The sequence below is a fragment of the Linepithema humile genome, chromosome 1 (genome assembly GCF_040581485.1).
Source record: "Linepithema humile isolate Giens D197 chromosome 1, Lhum_UNIL_v1.0, whole genome shotgun sequence".
Classification (NCBI taxonomy): Eukaryota; Metazoa; Arthropoda; class Insecta; order Hymenoptera; family Formicidae; genus Linepithema; species Linepithema humile.
Genome location: NC_090128.1, coordinates 27,676,473 through 27,694,045, shown reverse-complemented (window position 1 = coordinate 27,694,045; position 17,573 = coordinate 27,676,473). Strand labels below are relative to the sequence as shown.

The 17,573-nt window shown below is 37.4% G+C and overlaps 2 protein-coding genes and 1 long non-coding RNA gene across 7 annotated transcripts in view; 1 reads left to right on the top strand and 2 right to left on the bottom strand.

Moving 5' to 3' along the window:
• The window catches only part of tn (tripartite motif containing protein thin), a 169,632-nt gene that overhangs the window by 42,524 nt on the left and 109,535 nt on the right, over positions 1-17,573 (bottom strand). The window contains exon 1 of one of the 4 annotated variants that reach the window (XM_067348630.1): positions 4,745-5,055. The exons of the other annotated variants lie outside the window; for them this stretch is intronic. Coding sequence (XP_067204731.1) covers positions 4,745-4,748 — 4 coding nt within the window. The 5' untranslated portion in view covers positions 4,749-5,055. Of the gene's footprint in view, positions 1-4,744; positions 5,056-17,573 lie in introns of those variants that run through there. 4 annotated transcript variants of the gene reach the window in all.
• LOC136997763 (Golgi-associated plant pathogenesis-related protein 1-like) overlaps positions 1-17,573 on the top strand; it is a 52,682-nt gene that overhangs the window by 7,762 nt on the left and 27,347 nt on the right. The window lies entirely within an intron of this gene.
• Positions 223-4,736, bottom strand: LOC136997783 (uncharacterized). Its single transcript, XR_010888432.1, has 2 exons — positions 2,172-4,736; positions 223-1,941 (listed from the first exon to the last, which is right to left on the bottom strand). It is a non-coding gene; the product is annotated as an uncharacterized lncRNA (long non-coding RNA).

The following is a 17,573-nucleotide window of genomic DNA, read 5'->3' as shown; positions in this document are numbered from 1 at the left end:
TACGCTTGAAAACACTGCGATAACACAACGTTAAATGTGTTATATGGCTAATTACTGAAATCCATCTAGTGCGGAAATAGTTTCGTGAAATCTAATCGCCATGCTTAATAGTATTAGACTGTGATATATTACTGGCAGGGGTTACAACGTACAAATTGAAACGAGTAGTATTGCAGATCGAAAACCGCGGCAACCGTAATAATTATTTGAACGTCGCTAATGAGTGGATGATTACCCATGCAATCCACGAATTAATTATCGCGCTTACACGAGGCGTGTAGAAGACGAGATAATCTCGATTAACGCGAAGAGTGTTTTATTTAGCGTATGTTCAGCAAAAATTGCATTTGTAATATTATATCCTATATTTAATACAGATTTAATTTCAGAGTTTTCGAACAAATTTATAAAGCAACCATAAAACAAATTCATAAACCAACAATAAAGACCCACTAAAAATATAAATCGTAGTCCGTTTGTACGGTGTTTAAATTCTACTATAAATAGGAACATCGCCAAATGTTTTGACTCGTTTCAGATTTTTTTTATAAATAATAATTTAATATATTGTGTTAAAAAATAAATGCATGTCTTATCGCAAATTTAACTGCGCACTAGACATTATTAGTATAGAAATAATATAGGAATAAAACAGACAATGCACACACAAAGACACTTAAATGTACACTGGCAAAAATGTGGAAATTTTCTCTGGAAAATTTTTCATGACGTAAATAAAGCGAAATCCTTTGTCATAATTTTATTTTAACTAGAACATAACATTGCGCGCGCAATTTAGCATCAAAAATATCAAATATAACATAAAAAGAAAATATAACTGATTAACATCAAATTTAAAATTTATTATGTTTCACCACATTTAATTCAATGATCCTTACGTTAACGGTTACATCTATGTAATTATCGGCAAATAGCGGCAATAAGAGAAATGAATTAATTATTAAATTTATGTAAGAATTTAGCACGGTTTTTTATAGCAATCATCTTTTCAATATCAATTGATTAACATTTTAAATTATTTCTTTGTTTAAAATATAAGATTTCAATGCATCGCAGTGAAGTCTTATGACTCAACATTTTCCTCTTTCCCTTTTATATACTGCAGCGCTCGGAATTAGTTGCACATTTCGGGCCGATTCTGGAGACGACGCCTCCTGTCCCTCCACTACCGCCCGGCCGCTGGCGGCCGAGCCGCCGATAGCTCTGGTTCAGGAGCGTTTTATATTAGAAATAGGCTGGATTGTTTAGGCATCTCTCAGGAAATCGTAACATTTTCTTCACTACATAAATAATGTTTATTTTTATTAATACATAATATATATATTTAATTATTAATGAAAATAAACATTATTTATGTAGCAAAGAAAATATTACTATTTTTTGAGAGGTGCCTCAACAACCGAGCCTATTTCTTATAGAAAACGCTCCTGCGTCAGAGCTATCGGCGGCTCGACCGCCAGCGGCCGGGCGGTAGTGGGGGGACAGGAGGCGTCGTCTCTTGAATTGGCCCGAAATGTGCAACTAATTCCGAGCGCTGATATACTGCAATGATAAAAATATTAAATTTGCAGTTCTTCTATGAAATGTTTCACAATTATTTAATACTATAAAATTATTTGTAATTTACTATTTAATTCTGTATGAAATTTATTTAATTTAACTTGCAATAAAATAAATTTATTCGATTTAATTTTAAAAGTTTAGAATTTAAAAGTGTAACGTGTGACATTGAAAATCTGAGAGTTCTATATAAACTCTAAGAGTCTCATCATCTCTTTTTCTGGTACGGAAATACTCGATCAATGTCGATTCTAATTCCATGAGAGCTTATTTCAGATCTGGTCTCCTCATAAAACATTCGGCATTTTGTCGTCTCAACGTAAATATTCGTCCTTCACTAAGATAATGTCCGGGTTCCTGCTAATAAAAATCATAAGCCTATATTACAATTTTGAGATATTTTAACGGAAGTAAAAAATTCAAAATTTGTCACACAATTGAGTTAGTTTTATCGATCTTTCAATACTTATAATTATTTGTAAACTGTATTAATTCCTATATTAAGTTTTAATGTCTAAAAAGAACGAACGAGAAAGGGAAAAAATGAGATTTATCTCACAGAAGTTAAATACGTTTACAAATACACATACTTTGTGATAAATTAGTAATTCCCTCGCGTAGGTTTTATATTCTGCAAATTAAACTCGTTTGTATATGTATGTTACATTACATATTCACATCACTTTGATCATATATTTTGTAATTAACTTTAATTAAGAGTAAATGAAAAATGTATAAATTTTAATGGCACTCCTCTGCGACCGATTGAACGATCGTGACGTAAAGAACTCCGCGATGCTCTTCGCAAACGCGGAGTTTCGATGGCGGATAAATTTAAATAACGTTGAATACACCCAGAAACACACACACGCGTACACGTCGATATCGCGTGTGGAGCGCTCAAAGAGATCGCTCGGAGCGTTAGCGGATATGTAGCCAGGAGCCGAGCCAAATTCGTTTTGGCTTTCATAAGTTTCTCAGCGCTGACGTTGCTGACGTCGAAGGTCGCCGCGCGTCGAGGACCGATCGCGCTTCCGAGCCGACACAATGGCAAAAGCTAGTACATTAGGAAGCATTGTTACTGTTAGACGAACCACTTGTTGGATCTTAAAGCGAACTCTCCCTCTCCCACACTCTCTTTCTTCCTCCGCCGTGTGCGCGACGAAGGGGGTGCAACAGGCGACGAGCAAGGATTGTATTAGCAACTTTCATGGGCGTTGCCATGAGGATGAAACGGGATGCTAATTCTGACACTTTGACTGCGAGTCTAGAAACTTCAGCGAGCGAGCGCTCCCCGCGAGAGATGTTCGCCTACATTATTTAAGTTCTCGTTTTCGCCGGGCTTTAATTGCACGACCATATTTCGTGGGGGATCATGAAGGACTTTCTGGTCCCTCGAAAGAGCTTTTAGCGCGGCCAAATAATTCGAGAAGTAAAGTTTTCATGGGAAAATACCATGAATAATACCATGAATGCGTTAATGATTTGTCACGTCAATGATGTGTCCGCGTGAGATTCTTTGCTGGTGATGATAACAGCGATCACGACAAAGAAATGCCTTTGCTGTTACACATTATTATTTTAATCATCAAACCACAATATCTAGCTTTGTCATCATTTAGAAAATTAATTTGCAAAATATGTACATATATATGTTAATTATATACGATCAAACGCATTGAATAAGTGCAATACAATAAGGCAATGACAATTTTTGATACGTGATATCATGTTAATTGACGACCCACTTTTTCCTCGTTTGAAGCGCACGTCGCATTATGCGGATTCGGAAATTCCAAGTGTCATGCATTCGCGAAACGCGGCTGCACGTGGCGCATCATTATTCTCGCGAAGCAAAATAAACAGCGTCGCGAATGATTCAGCCTTTTCCTTTGTCCGTGCGCGGCAGAATTTGCGGGCGTCATTTCGAAAAGGGAGGTATTGCAAGCTCTCTTTTCTCGTCTAATACATTCCCAAGAGATGTATGGTGTACTTGAACACGAAGATTTTATGGAAATCTAAATTTATCATTTATTACCGCGAAATGCTCGCGAAATAACGCAGTATATTTGTATTTTGCATTTCTCTCGTTTAATTTTGATTTTACCTCTATAACATATTTTTATTAACTTGTATAATCAAATTGCATATGCTGTTGTTCATTAAAGTTTACAGAAGTAATTAATTAATTTTAGAGAATCTAATAATATATTGATTGTTAAATTAAATAACACGTTATTAATATAGAAAAGCCGCTGATATAATTATAAACTTATTTTTATTATTAAAATAAATTAATGTGAAATTAGTTCACAAAAATACTGTTCGAATTTTTAACGTGATATACACAAAAAAAGTCTGCTAAAAATGAAATTGAATTCGAAATAAGATTGAAAATTTGTGAATTGATAGTGATTTTCTCGATATATGTAGATGTGTAATTAATGAATGTGTAATTAATGAATGTGTATGTATATAATCTTGAGTTACCATGGTCAAATATTGCGGTCCACCATTCGCTAATCTAATGACCGATCTAGATCCTGAATGATCGCGGGAATCTACCATGCACCTGCCGTCTAATCAACGAATCCTAAATTGCTCATAGAGCGACAGGCATGTCGAATAATTTCTCCGCCGCGGTGCACAGCGTGTAATTTGTGTAGCGACTAATGTAATGTCTCGTAAACCCAAGTGCGCTCGCGCTGATGCAAACGAAGAAGATAAATCTCCCTAATTTCATTCGAGCAGACTGTGACACATCGTATAGCTCCGCATTTTGCAATCAACTGACATACGTGCTAGAATTTCTATCAAGTTATTCCAATTAAATACACTTCTAGCACTAAAAACATCTTCGCTTTAATACTCGAACGCAAAAAAAGTCTTCTCCCGCTTTTATAATTAAAAATTTCTCTCCGCTTGCTTATTTTCCGGAACCAATATTTCCATGATATTTCTGTCCCGTGTAAACAATTCTCATTGTTGTCTCATGACAATGAAACTTGTTAACTTGATTTTAAAAACAGAGCCAAAAATAGAGTCTGCATCTACCGATTGAGATAAAATCTTTTTTCTATTTTTAACGCGACACAAAAGATTTTTCACAAATAAAATTTTTAATGAAAAACTAATTAAAAAAAAGTGAATAAGATTTAAATACCCATTCGAATCCGGTCGTCGGAAGCGCGAACGTTATCCGAGTTTCACTTTCACAATTCGGTAGCGAGACACCCTCGTTGACGATCCGCAGATGCGTTATGGACTGATCGCGAGTTCGATCTACGCACTCGTTCCACTCGCGGCTCGCACGTTATCGATCATTCATCCACGTGTCGCGATTGGCGCCAGCGACAATGACAATGCTTAAAATATTTGGCACAACGTCGCGTACAAAAGATCGCTTGCGACGATACTGATCGCGAGAACTCTATTGAGAGCGTTCTGGATCGTCGCGCTTCTGGAATCGGTCGGTCCCCACGAGATCCCGTATACTGACACTTCCCGACGTCACCGGCCAGACTTATGCTCACGCGGTGCGAGCTATACTTAGCCGGGAGGACCTTCGATTTCCGGCGGTTTGTTTTCAGCGAACAATCTTCGGTGGAAAGCGCACAAAACACACAGAGCCAGCGCACAGATTATAGTCGGGAAATTTCGAACGTGTCATCCTTTCCCGCAATTTGCATCTTACCCGTAATTTGCATCTTATTGGAAGCGTTTTCTTAAATGCAACCGTCAACTCTTATTGTATTCTAAGTGAAACATTTAAATTCGGAGTATGATAACGTTTTTTTTTTTTTCAAGCAAATATCTATATATTTATATAGCATCTATGAAGAACTTCACAAAGGAATTTTGTTAAAGTAAAAAGCACTGATATGCTGATACTGTAATAAGTCCATTCGTCCTTTTATAGAAACAAAATGACATGATAAGCGTAACGAAAAACGTTTAATAATCGCTCCTGTTTAATGTCGGCATTAATTTGCATTCTGTAGAGGCGGTTTGGCGGAAATTCCTATTCAGTCTGCTCGGCCAGCTACATAGCTGCAGTGAACAATATTGCGCCAAATGGCGCAAGTGTGTCAGTACATAGTTATTTTCTTATATCAATATATAAATATACAGCTACGTGAAAGAAATTGTAAACAACCAAACATTGTCCGTTTAACCGTTAGATATATTTTTCTCTGATATTCAGCGACGAGACATTGCATCTCTTTTATATACAAAAAATTTCCCCCAAATTCTAACAAAGCTCATAACGACGAATAACCAAATGTCGAAAAAGCTACTTTCAATTACAATCTAATAATATAATTTAACGCAGAAGAATAAGAATATAATTAACGAGCTTAGTGCTCGTTACAGCTCGAGCATCGAACTCGCTTTTTTTCAGGCACAAAAAATTAATATTAAACCCTTTATATCCTTTGTTGCTTTTTTTCACGGTTCAGTTCAAGTAATCAGCTGGAGATTTCGTGAGAAAAAAAAAAAAAAAAAAAAAAACGTCAATAGGAAATTGGACTTTTTGTCGGTCGTTTTCTATTTGCACGCATGGATTGGACGAAACTATCAAATCGTGTACATAGAAAACTACATTGACAAAAAACATTCAGCAATGAGAGATCGTATATATGTATCTCTTTTATTTCCAAAAAATTTCCCTCAAATTCTCATATCGCATAAATCTCATAACGACGGATATAATTAAATACTGAGAAAAACATTTTGCAGTAATAGCTCTCATTTTATTGCAATCCAATAATCTAAACGCAAAAAAGTAAGCGCAAGGTATAATTGAAAGAATCAGTGGAGCACCTAGTTTGCTTTTCTAAGCACAAAAAGTCTACGTTAAAATTAACAAAATAAAATTTAAACTAAATTTAGTGTTTCAGAAAGCAGACTAGATCAATGCTGCGCTTTTTAATTGCAAACAAGGAAGGTGGATCGTCGATCTGAAACCCATGTTCGTGCGTGAAATAGCGGTCGACCACCACGATGCTCGGCTATATTTAGCCCCCGCACATTATCCGGCACAGCTTATTTTCAACGCGATCTCAGAATAGTGCTGCGGCGAAGCGGTTTATCGACCAGAGCTTTTCTCACGCTGGCAAGACAGTTTTCTGCAATCGGAATTATCCAAGCTTGTAAGCTCCTGTCGTAAGCCCCATCCTGCGAATTTAACGAGTCGATAACTAGAGTTTTGCGTGCCAGAAGGTGGCACTCCCACATGATGCGTTTTTCGTCGCATTTTTCCTTCGCAATGCATTTACGTTTTATGTTCGTTCTAAAAGCATTCCTCACATTCGTTCTATCTGGCTCGTGTCCTACGTAAAATAGAGTTTCTGATGCCTATCTCGCCTTCTTGGCTTCGCGCTCAAAATGCTAACAGATGCAGCTTCATATGTTCAAGGTTTCTATTCAAGATTATATCGCTTTCCCTAACATTAAACAAAATTTCTAGAAAGTATCAGATGTATAGATTATCTCACTAAAATAGCATAAAGTAAATAAATACAGATCTTTTTTTTTTTTTAAGATTTTTCGCCTCTGAAGAAAATTAGAATTTAAAAATGAACATATATCATCTCGGAACGCATCACAGAGAGAAGTTTCTTGCAAACTCGGATGACGGCATTTCAATGTAATTAAGTTGAATATAAGTTAGAAGCGCACTGATATGTAAAGTTAAAAATTCGCGTTCGTCAAAAGAGAGAAAGTAGCGACTATGGAGTTTTTAACACATTCTGGTTTCATATTCATCATGAATCCGTTTCGCTGATTCTCTAAGTTTTTCTGAATCTTCTGCATTTAAGCTTGGCGACTTCTGCCGACAGTCTTGCACTATCTAAATCTTCTTTCTTACTGCAGTGACGCAACGAGGTTTTCTCCAGAGTGCATTCGACCTATATGTTATATTTTCTCAGTCCAAGATTTTACGAAATTGCAGCAGTCATCACTTACATGCATTTTTAGAACGATAAAATCGTACAAACAATTCCGCGTTTTCACGCATCACTATTTATATCATCATCGTTTATCGGAGCTTCGTTTATCGCCCATATTATCGCTCTTTTAATTTAATTTCTGAAACCATTGAAGAATGATGGACGATAAACGCGCCCGAGAAATTGTTGATTTATCGTTTATTTTTTACTCCGTCTTGCTGTTCTTAACTTTCTCATCAAGCTTCGATTTTGCGCTCCCCGTTTCTTGCCAGTGACGTAAAGTGTTTTTGCGTCACCTCGTTTTATTTCCCATGCAGAACTTTCGGTTTTTCTTAACAAGTAAACTCTTCCGGTATACCGATTCTAATTACTCCGGTGATCCGCATTGTCTCGTTTTTCAGTGTGCGATACACACACCGTGCCGGTGACATGTAGTACCCTAAGTGCCTCCATGTTTACCGCGGGTTCGTCCCCAATAATTAGATTCTCGCGAAACTTTCAGTCTAGATGCTCCGCCTTTATTATTCTACGACGCAAAGTAGAATTTTCGACAGAAGTCAGCTGCCATTCCATAATACCGGAGTTAACATTTAATTAATAATTCAGGAAGTGCACTTTACGATATTGAGATTGTCATTTCGAGCAAATTGTAAAACATAAGAGCCTCATTGTAACTTTGACTTCTCAGAAGTTTATTAACTGTGTCATTACTCGACCGTTCTGGAAATGCACGTTCGAATACTTCAAAAATAATTGGGTGTAATAATCGCAGATACAAGAAAGTCCACGTTGAAGATATTGAATAAATTAAAGTATTGTAGAATTAAAAAACTGACGAATGAAAAATAAGATATCTGTTTTATAAAAGTTCAAAAAAACAAGAAGATGAATAAAGTATCCCATAAATGAAAATTTTAAGTAAAAGTACAAAGTGCGATTTATGGTTTAAATCTCCACATTTCCATCTCTCGACTGTTCGGGGAGCAAAGTGCGGCAGAAAACATAATAAAAAAAAAATCTCCAAGCTCTCGGCTATCTCAAAGCTGCCGCGATGCGCCGTGGATTCACAATCAAGTGCCCGCGGATGCGTGGATAAAGTTATATTATTGCGGTGGCAGTCCGGCGGGGAAAAACGGGCGTTATCGAGAAGTGGAAACTTGCGGAAACCGATTAAAAAGTTTGAAAAGCCGCTGGATTGCACTGAGTGGACGCGCGAGACGACGAGTAACGGACGGAATTTTACACGGCTTGATTAATATAAATTAATTACAGCGACGGAAATGAGACGTCGAAGAGAGACGCTCGAACGATGGTCTTTTCGGATTCAAATCGTTGGAAATAAGCCGATCGATCGCATTTAATTAAATGCAATACCCGGATTAAAGCAGTCCTGCTTGATGCCGGAAATCTTTCTGTTATGCAAACGCGAGAAACTTTATTGCATGCGGTGAATCGTTTCGTTTTAATAATTTAAAATAGCGACAAACCGAATAATAGAATATTATAACACACATTCACGCCCCGATAATCTCCAACGTGAAGCACTGCAATCCGGAACTCGCAACTCATATAAGGCGCCGATACATAATGCATAGAGCCCACCTCGCGCTTTCCTTATGCGATTTATTATTTATCGCCAAACGAATTAATTATTTACATGCGGCATCGAGACGTTTTAATATTTGAATACGCGGAATCAAGAGTGTTTCTGTGTGATTTGAATAAGAATGTACGAGATGCAGATGACGGTGGATCCGTGCGCGGAATATATAACGCATAAAGTAATAAAAGAATGTAATAAGAGCCCTTCTATCTCGACAAGCTAATTTGCAACCATCGTGTGAAACGTCAAAGACAGATCTCTCGTTTAAATTTGAAACAAAAGCTCTCATAAATACCGAAAAAAGTCGTCGTCTAGTTCTCAACGTTAAATTCGCCCCGTGAAAAATTTATGCAAAATCATAAAAAATCACTCGTTGTCGAGCGGTTTGGTAATAATGGAGCCCGTGTAATTCGACACAGTTAAACTCGCAATCACAAAGTGTTACTGTTAATTAATAAGATCACATTTGTTAACTGGAGTATTTAACTGGCTTGATGATCGATTTGTTGTGTACAACGTTACGCTTAATCAACCATTAGATTCCGTCGCGTCGCGTTTGTACAGCGAACGGATTTATTTGAAAGAGTTTAAACGGTTTACGATTCCAGAGTTAGCAAAATGTGATTATAGCTGCACTTCAACATATCGCTTTATCCATGCAAATTAATTGATCGGAATTACGCATCGCGTAAATATCATAATGCGAAATATGTTTTAATAAGGATTAAGCAGGATGTTTTAATAAGGATTCGCAATTGTAATTCTAGCGGTATAAAAATGTCACTGTCTAGTTTATTCGTATCATTATGATTATTATGTTGTTATTAGTCAGCGAAGATGGGGACTTCCGATCGTCGATTATCAATTTCTATTACAAATGGATAAATAGAACATGACAAATAGTTGGGATTCGTATGTTGAACTTACGGCTGATAAAAATTCAATGGGGAAGAATACGCGGCATATCGAAAGTATTGTGCGGGGCAGAATTTGACCCAGGCCATTGTGCAAAATTTCAAGTTGTCGATGTTCGATAATAGCAAACATTCTTCAAAAGCGCCCCTCGATGCGAAGTTTCCATCCGCGCGCCGTTACCATTATTCTCACTTTTCGCTTATTCTTGTTATTAGGTTGAAAGCTGAGTTATCGTACCATCCGCATTTTTTCACCATTTCCCCCATTGCAACCCGGTTTTGGCACGTGAACTAATTTACAAGAGGTCGACTATTCTCTCGAGTTTTGCGCAAGATATATCGTTCGCATTCCTAACTCGCTCGCTGCTTTATATCCGCCCTTTTCGTTCGGGTCCGAAGAAGAAATTAAAGATACCGTCGTTATGCAATATTGTAACGAGAATCCGGGTTGTCAAGAATTATGTGTTCGGTCTCGTTTTCATCCAATTTAAGGCACATTATTTTTGCAAATTTACAAAAGTTACGAGAAGCGCTGTAATTCGTCCAATCTTACTAATTGCAAATAACAAGAAATTAAGAGTAACGAAACATTATAGCGAGATGTCTTCTGTAATATCAAGAGTTACGATCAATCTACCGTTAGCTCGGTCAAAACCATATTGTTTCCACAATTAATATCTCAGTTTAGTATATTACATTCTGTATATTACACGTAACGGGGAACTTTTGCAAATTAACGTGAAACGTACAGTCGCTATGGAAATGAGTGTCACTCGTTTATAACAACGGACCATCAGTTTGTATTTAAGTTGCACTTGAGCGTCTCTCAGTTTCGAATCGCATTAGCGACCCCTCGTCAGCCGTGATCCGATATTTTATTACAGCCAACTCCGTGATCCAATCCGACCTTATCGCGTTCGCTTGACAGGAAGTCGAAATAGCGAGAAAGGTACTCACAATTTCACAGATGTGTAATCTAATCACTTTCCAATCCGTTTACACCGGGTGACATTTGAGAAATTGCAGACGCGCGTTAAAAACTCACTGACCTGATTTTCGACGATTAACAGGCGCGCAAACAACGTAATAATTCGCGAGTCATATTTTTTAATTGGCTCCTCACATTTACTTAACGAGTCTAGATAGTTCTTCTTTTTAATTTGCTTTAATTCGGTCGGCATGGGTTTTTTCAATTACCGACTTTCATTAAGCTGTCGGCCCTGGAGCTACTCTCATTTGTAGGTGTACGCGCGGTGTTACGCGGAACGCTAGAGAAGGAGCTTGATTTCAGCTTCCTCCGGTAAGGCCTTATTTTGTATTTAATTTGCACGCATTGCAAAAACCACGGGACTCCGCCTCTTTCATAAATACATCTAGTTATTTTCACGAAGAATAACATTTGACATTTATATTACAACAGTTTTTATTACTTTCACGTATAATAAATGTATTATTAAAATAATTTATTAATCTCAAATTGTTTTATAAAATTGAAATTATTATTATGAATATTGTTGTTATTATTTGACAATTAGAAAAGAACTAATGTCAGCTAGATTGAAAATATATTGTAAATTGTTTTTCTCTGTCTCTCTAGCTTCCTCTCGCGACATTAACAAATTATAATTAAAGAACAGGCGGGCTAAATGAAACATACTATTGTGCCATCGCTTCTGTCTATTGCACGCGTGAAACATAAGAATACGCAAAGAACGAATTTAATTAATTCCGAGAGTGTAATAAAGATCCGTTTAAAATTCCTCAGATCTCATAACTTCAACTTGCAAATATAAAACGACCTCGAGAGTAATTCCGCGATTAGCCCATATAAAACGGAATCACGCCGCCGCTTTTTTAGAGGCGCGTAAAAATCTGGAAATTTATTCGTTCGTTACTCGCACTCATCGTTATTGTCAATTTATACCCGCATGTATCCAGTTATGCAGTAGAGTGTTGGCGTCGAAAAGCCGGGGCAAAACATGATTTCGTCCTTTTTTTAATGTTCGTCTATAACCATAAAATAAATCTCTCAATATGTGCCCAGGCATTTCTCATGAAAATTGTGTTAGTTTTGCATATCGCTGAAATATAGAAATTTTGCATTTTGCAAAATTTATTCTCGCGATAGAGTTTGTCCGCGTTCTCGCGCGCGTATCGTATTCCGAAGAGAAATAAATTACCGACTTATCGCCGCTTTTTAAACACTCGAGCGTCTATCACGGCAAACCCAATGGTGTTCTTAATTAATGCTTTTTTTTTTTTTGGCGCGCTTTCGTTTTGACTATACACATTTGTTATTGTGCGAATGCGCTGCTGACCGTGCGTCCATTAAGAATTTCCTGGCCATTGAAAGTTTCCCGGTAAAAGATATGCCGTAATCCTCGATTTATATTTAACTTCAACCACATTATTCCGGAGTTTTTCAATTAATCCGCCGGCGTTATATATAACTGCTCTTTTATTCAAATGGGAGATCGTAGGTTGACGCCTAACAATAGAAAGCTGGAATCGGAACTATGTCGGCTCAACAAAGAGATAATCAGCGTGCTTCGCATTGTTAATCTTAATTAACTCGTCGTCGTAACAACATCGCAAAAAGCGCTTGCATTGTTCCAAATCAAATATTATCTTCAGTTTCTTTGACGATAACGACTCTTTCGCCGGCTGCAAAAATGCGCAAATGCGAATAACAAATGAATTGTTGACGCGCGGCGAATTCTGCTGCCGCGGCGTGTCTTTACAATATTATTTAATTATTTTCGTAATTAGTAAAAGAATTATTTTTAATTTAATAAATAATTCATGAGTTGTAAGAAAATTACGAGCGGAATATTGCAAGGAGATTCATATCCTTTCATCACAATCGTTACACACGGAGAACTTAAAGTATGCTTCGTGGCGGAGAGTTTATCAGAGTCACGTGTTCTGACTTTAAAATGAGGTCGACGCCATACATACTCTGGTTAATTTTGAACACTTTGCATATTCTAAGTATGCGCCTAACTCAAATGCCACAACAGATACGACGACATATGGAATTACGTACAAGGCAAGATGTGTTAAAAAGAAATCCGCAAATTTGAAATGCAGATTCGACTGAAATATGCACCCAACTGGAGGCTATACGTTTGATTAAATTTACAGTTAGCGACTTTTCGACGTGCTTTGTACTGTCGAGACGCCAATCCATATACACACAGAAAAATACATACTGTATTTAAGTAAATATTACTTGTTTTAAGTATTTTATAAGTTCATATATACGCAAATCTATCGTAAGTTCATCATAAGCATCAAATTTATTCAAAATATATTTTGATCCCAGTAAGTTTAATACTTCAATCAAGAATATTAAATTAGAAAAAGAATTCTATTTGCTTATTAAATTAACCAAATCTGACTTTTCTTCGATACAATTTTATAATATTCTTCACCAAAAAATTACTACTTCTTTTGAGTATATGATAATGAGTTTATCCAAAATTTGTGATGAGTATATTTTAAGACTATTATCAAGAAAATATTCTTTATTAAAGATAATTGTTACTTAAAAAAAGAAAAGTAAGCCGAGTAATTACTTTTCTTAGCAATAGAATGATATTTTTCTGTGTGTAGAAATCCGCACGTGCTAATTAGGTATTAAATTACAACAGAATTTCCGCTCTGCAACGAGATCATGTAGCGCGGCATATATCGTCGTGCGCGAATGAATAAAAAATAAAACTGGATTTTTTTTTGTCATCGTTCTAAAAAGCGGACATCGTCAAAACACATCACAAAATCGCCGAACGTTTTTGTTCAAAATACAGCATATTATTTATGCGTCGAACCTGATAGCTCTCGCCGATAGCTCGGCGATTTTTATACGTTTTCATACTCGTTACAACTTTTGAAACTTGCAATTCCATGATAAAACACTTGTAGGTGTTCCTTCTTTCTTCAAATTGTAAGAAACGTACTTTCTATACTCTGTGACTTTCGGGGTTTCGTCAAAGCAGAAGACATTCATGAACGGACGGATAGTGAGAGGTAATTTCGGTCGTGAAACGGGATACATGAATGCTTGGTAATTATTTCTGATCAATAGGGACATAATCAAGCCAAAATTGTTAATCATAATTAACGTTTCGGCATAGTCGTATCGTTCTTCTCTGCTACGACGTGGATGCGATGGAAGTTTCCAGTTGCACTATCGATTTCCGCGTTGCCGTCGTATATCCCTCCACTTGGCACACTCGTTTTACTTTTGCTTTAATCTTTTATACCGTTAAACTCGCACGTGAAGGGAGCGTCTGGCCGGCTAAGCCAAAGAGGTTCCGACTTTTGTGGAAAGACTGAAGCGCCGGATGCATCATTTTTGGACCATTTAACGTTTACGGGCAGAGACGTTCTCTCTCTCTTTCTCTTTCTCTCTTGGTGGCTACACGCGGCTATACGAAGTTATAACGGCCAAAGTTTTTCTTTGTTTACTCCCGGGAGCTCGAGCTTTATTTCGTTGGAGACGATGGTGAGATAGAAGCCTCGGCAAGTGTTCGTCGTGAGAGATTTGATAATAGACGCGAAGTGTGCATCGATTGTGTAAAGTTTAGACTGTAGACAGTATTATTCTGGAAAAGCAGACGCGGTCGACAATAAAATTTCTTTACATAAATATTAAATTAGAGATCCACCATGGCGTCAAATATTAATCTCCTTTTGCCCTTCTTGACACGGAAAATTATAATATGTTTTTCGACATGAAATTCTGTTATCTTAAATTACTTTTGAGGGGTTATACAATTTTTATCGAAGCACACATTTGCGCACTTTATATTCTGAAAATAATTGTTGCCTTACGAAAGTTAATTGGAAAAATTGCACGATTTATAAAATTATTATTGCAAACTGTAAGATATATCTTGTCGCAGAGAAGTTACAGAGTGAAAGTAGAACGATCTGATACAGTCGTCGGCTGCATCTTATTTCCTTTTGCAGATGCATAATACAAACGATTGATTTCTGTCCGCTTCCCGATAAGTAACGAACGAATAGTAAAGCTTTAATGGCCGTTATTATCATTAATGCGAGATCTCGAACAGTGTTAAACCTCTTACAAAGAAATTTGCATAATGCAGGCTACATAAGGGAGCACTTCGGGACAGTTCGGCGTAAAGTCGCAATTTTCTTGCATGACCGCCATTACACGTATCTAATTGAACGACACTCTTATGCAAAGGCATTCACGAAATTTGCATGCAATAACGACCCCATTATTTTTTATTACAAAACGCTCTTAGCTCAATGCGAACTCACAAATTCATGGTTTCCCATAAGTTTCATTATACGATAAAGAATCGTTAAATATCTTATCCGCGTAATGAAAATTCCCATTTTTATTTTATTAGATGGTCGCTCAAGTAGCGCTTATTTAGAATATTTGTTAAGTAATCTGTCGATAAATTTTCGCAACGACGTTCTTCCACCCACTTAACAAGTCAGTTTACGTTCCGCAACTATAAGTCTGGGAAAAAGATTATGAAGTTCGAAATCTTGATCGTTGATATATACGCGGAGGAGGAGTCATGTTCGTCGCGGCGCACGGGTTTTATTATCCCGTGCACTTTTATGAAACTGTCGCACGCGCAAACAAGAGAGACGCGATGCCGCTCTGAAAGAATAATGGGGCGAAATAAAATGCGCGACGGCGGCGAGCGGACGGGCGGGGGAGGGGTCTCGCCTCCGTCTAGTGTGAATACTCTCTTTATCATTTGCATGAGAAGTGGAAAGGACGGACGGCGGGGCGAATCTTATTGTCGGATCGGGTCCTCGGGGGTGGCGGCGGAGGCACAGAGATTAGAGAAAAATCTCCCGGCGGGAGGCAGGTACGGCGCGCGCTTTATATACAACCGGGATGGAGGCGGGATAACATCGCGGTCGCGTCGCCGGGTTCTTATTTGCGAGGAGTTGTATTATCGGGAACGTCGATTGCATTCCCCATGCCGCGCGTTTGAAGAGTACGGTGACGAGTATAGTGATGATATAATGCGTCTCGTTAGCCCGCAATAAGAGACCGCGAACGGAAATAGAGAAACTGAAGTCTCGGGAATCCGTGTGTACCGATGTAGTCACGTTTCCATCTATTATCTACGTGAGAATATTTCATTATTATCCCTCTGTGCCGTTATTATCTCCGTGTTCCATTTGTTTCGCTTTAATCTGCAAACATGTTACTTTTGTCACGATCGCGCATTATTTTGTGCACTGTCAGGCGTCGCGGCGAGGCATAAAGCCAAAGCTCAGCTTAAGCGACGGCCCTTTGTCCGAACAGTTAACGCAACTACACTTTCAGGCAATTTGAATTTCCATGATAGTGGTTCATCCGTGTAATACTACAGTAAGATTGCTCTTTACTGTTGTGTTTTGCGTCGTTCCCTGCCAGGAACCAAATGTAACAACATAAATATTACGTTGCGCGGATTAAACTTTCTTTCACGTAGAATTTTCCTTCCATAGAGAGCTTTATCTTCGCAAAAAATATATCACGATGCTGAAATATTTTAACAGGAATTTCTTTTACCTGAACATATAAACGCGCCGTTAGGATCATATTTTATTTCACTATAAAGCAATGATTAATACATTCAGAGGCGTCACTTTCTATTGGACGACGTCGTAAAAAAAGAAACACGCACAAATTTTGTTTAATATAGTCGTTTTCCCGTGTAAAAAACACTCGACTGGCTCATATCTTTTTTAAATGTAATTTGTGGCTCATGTGACGCAAAGTAGTAAAACACACACACCCCAGATACGGTGCGAAACGACGCCACTTTAAGCCTCCGCGGTCGGTCTCTCGCGTTACATTCGGTTCCTAACACCAAAACATGTTTAAAAAGCAGTTCTTCATACAAAAAACAAATTATTTGTTTACGTGTTCTTTGTCATTAAAACGAAAAAGGAATATATTCATTTGTATTTGATTATATTTATTACATTTAACTTTTATTACATTTAAAAATCTATTACATTTAAATGTAATAAATTGTAAATATAATAAAAATGCACAAATATTATAAAATGCAAACGTATACATAAATTGTATATCTTTTTACAATTAATTTATTACTTGTTAAACAATTTACGTATTTTTATCTTCGCGTCACATCATTATGTGTCTACAAAGCAATCGCCAAGAGCCGCGAAATAAAATTCTCGACCAGTTTCTTGCCGATATTCACGGCAACGCGAAGAATTAAATCTCGGATTTTATTTTCGCCATTTGTTCGCTTGTGTGCGCACATCACATTCCAAACATCTCATATACCTATCGGATTTCGACTAAATCTTATTAACGACATAGACTGGTGCAAATGCATCGAACCGCGTCCGTAAATTCAGCGATTATCCTCTATTACAATGCATTCGTACGTGCAGACGATTCGATCGTGGACAAAAGCGACAAGATGATCCATAACGAATCGCCTGAGAACCGTAGTACAGAGTACGAATCGTAGAAGCTTTAGAGAAGAACAATTGTTAGTG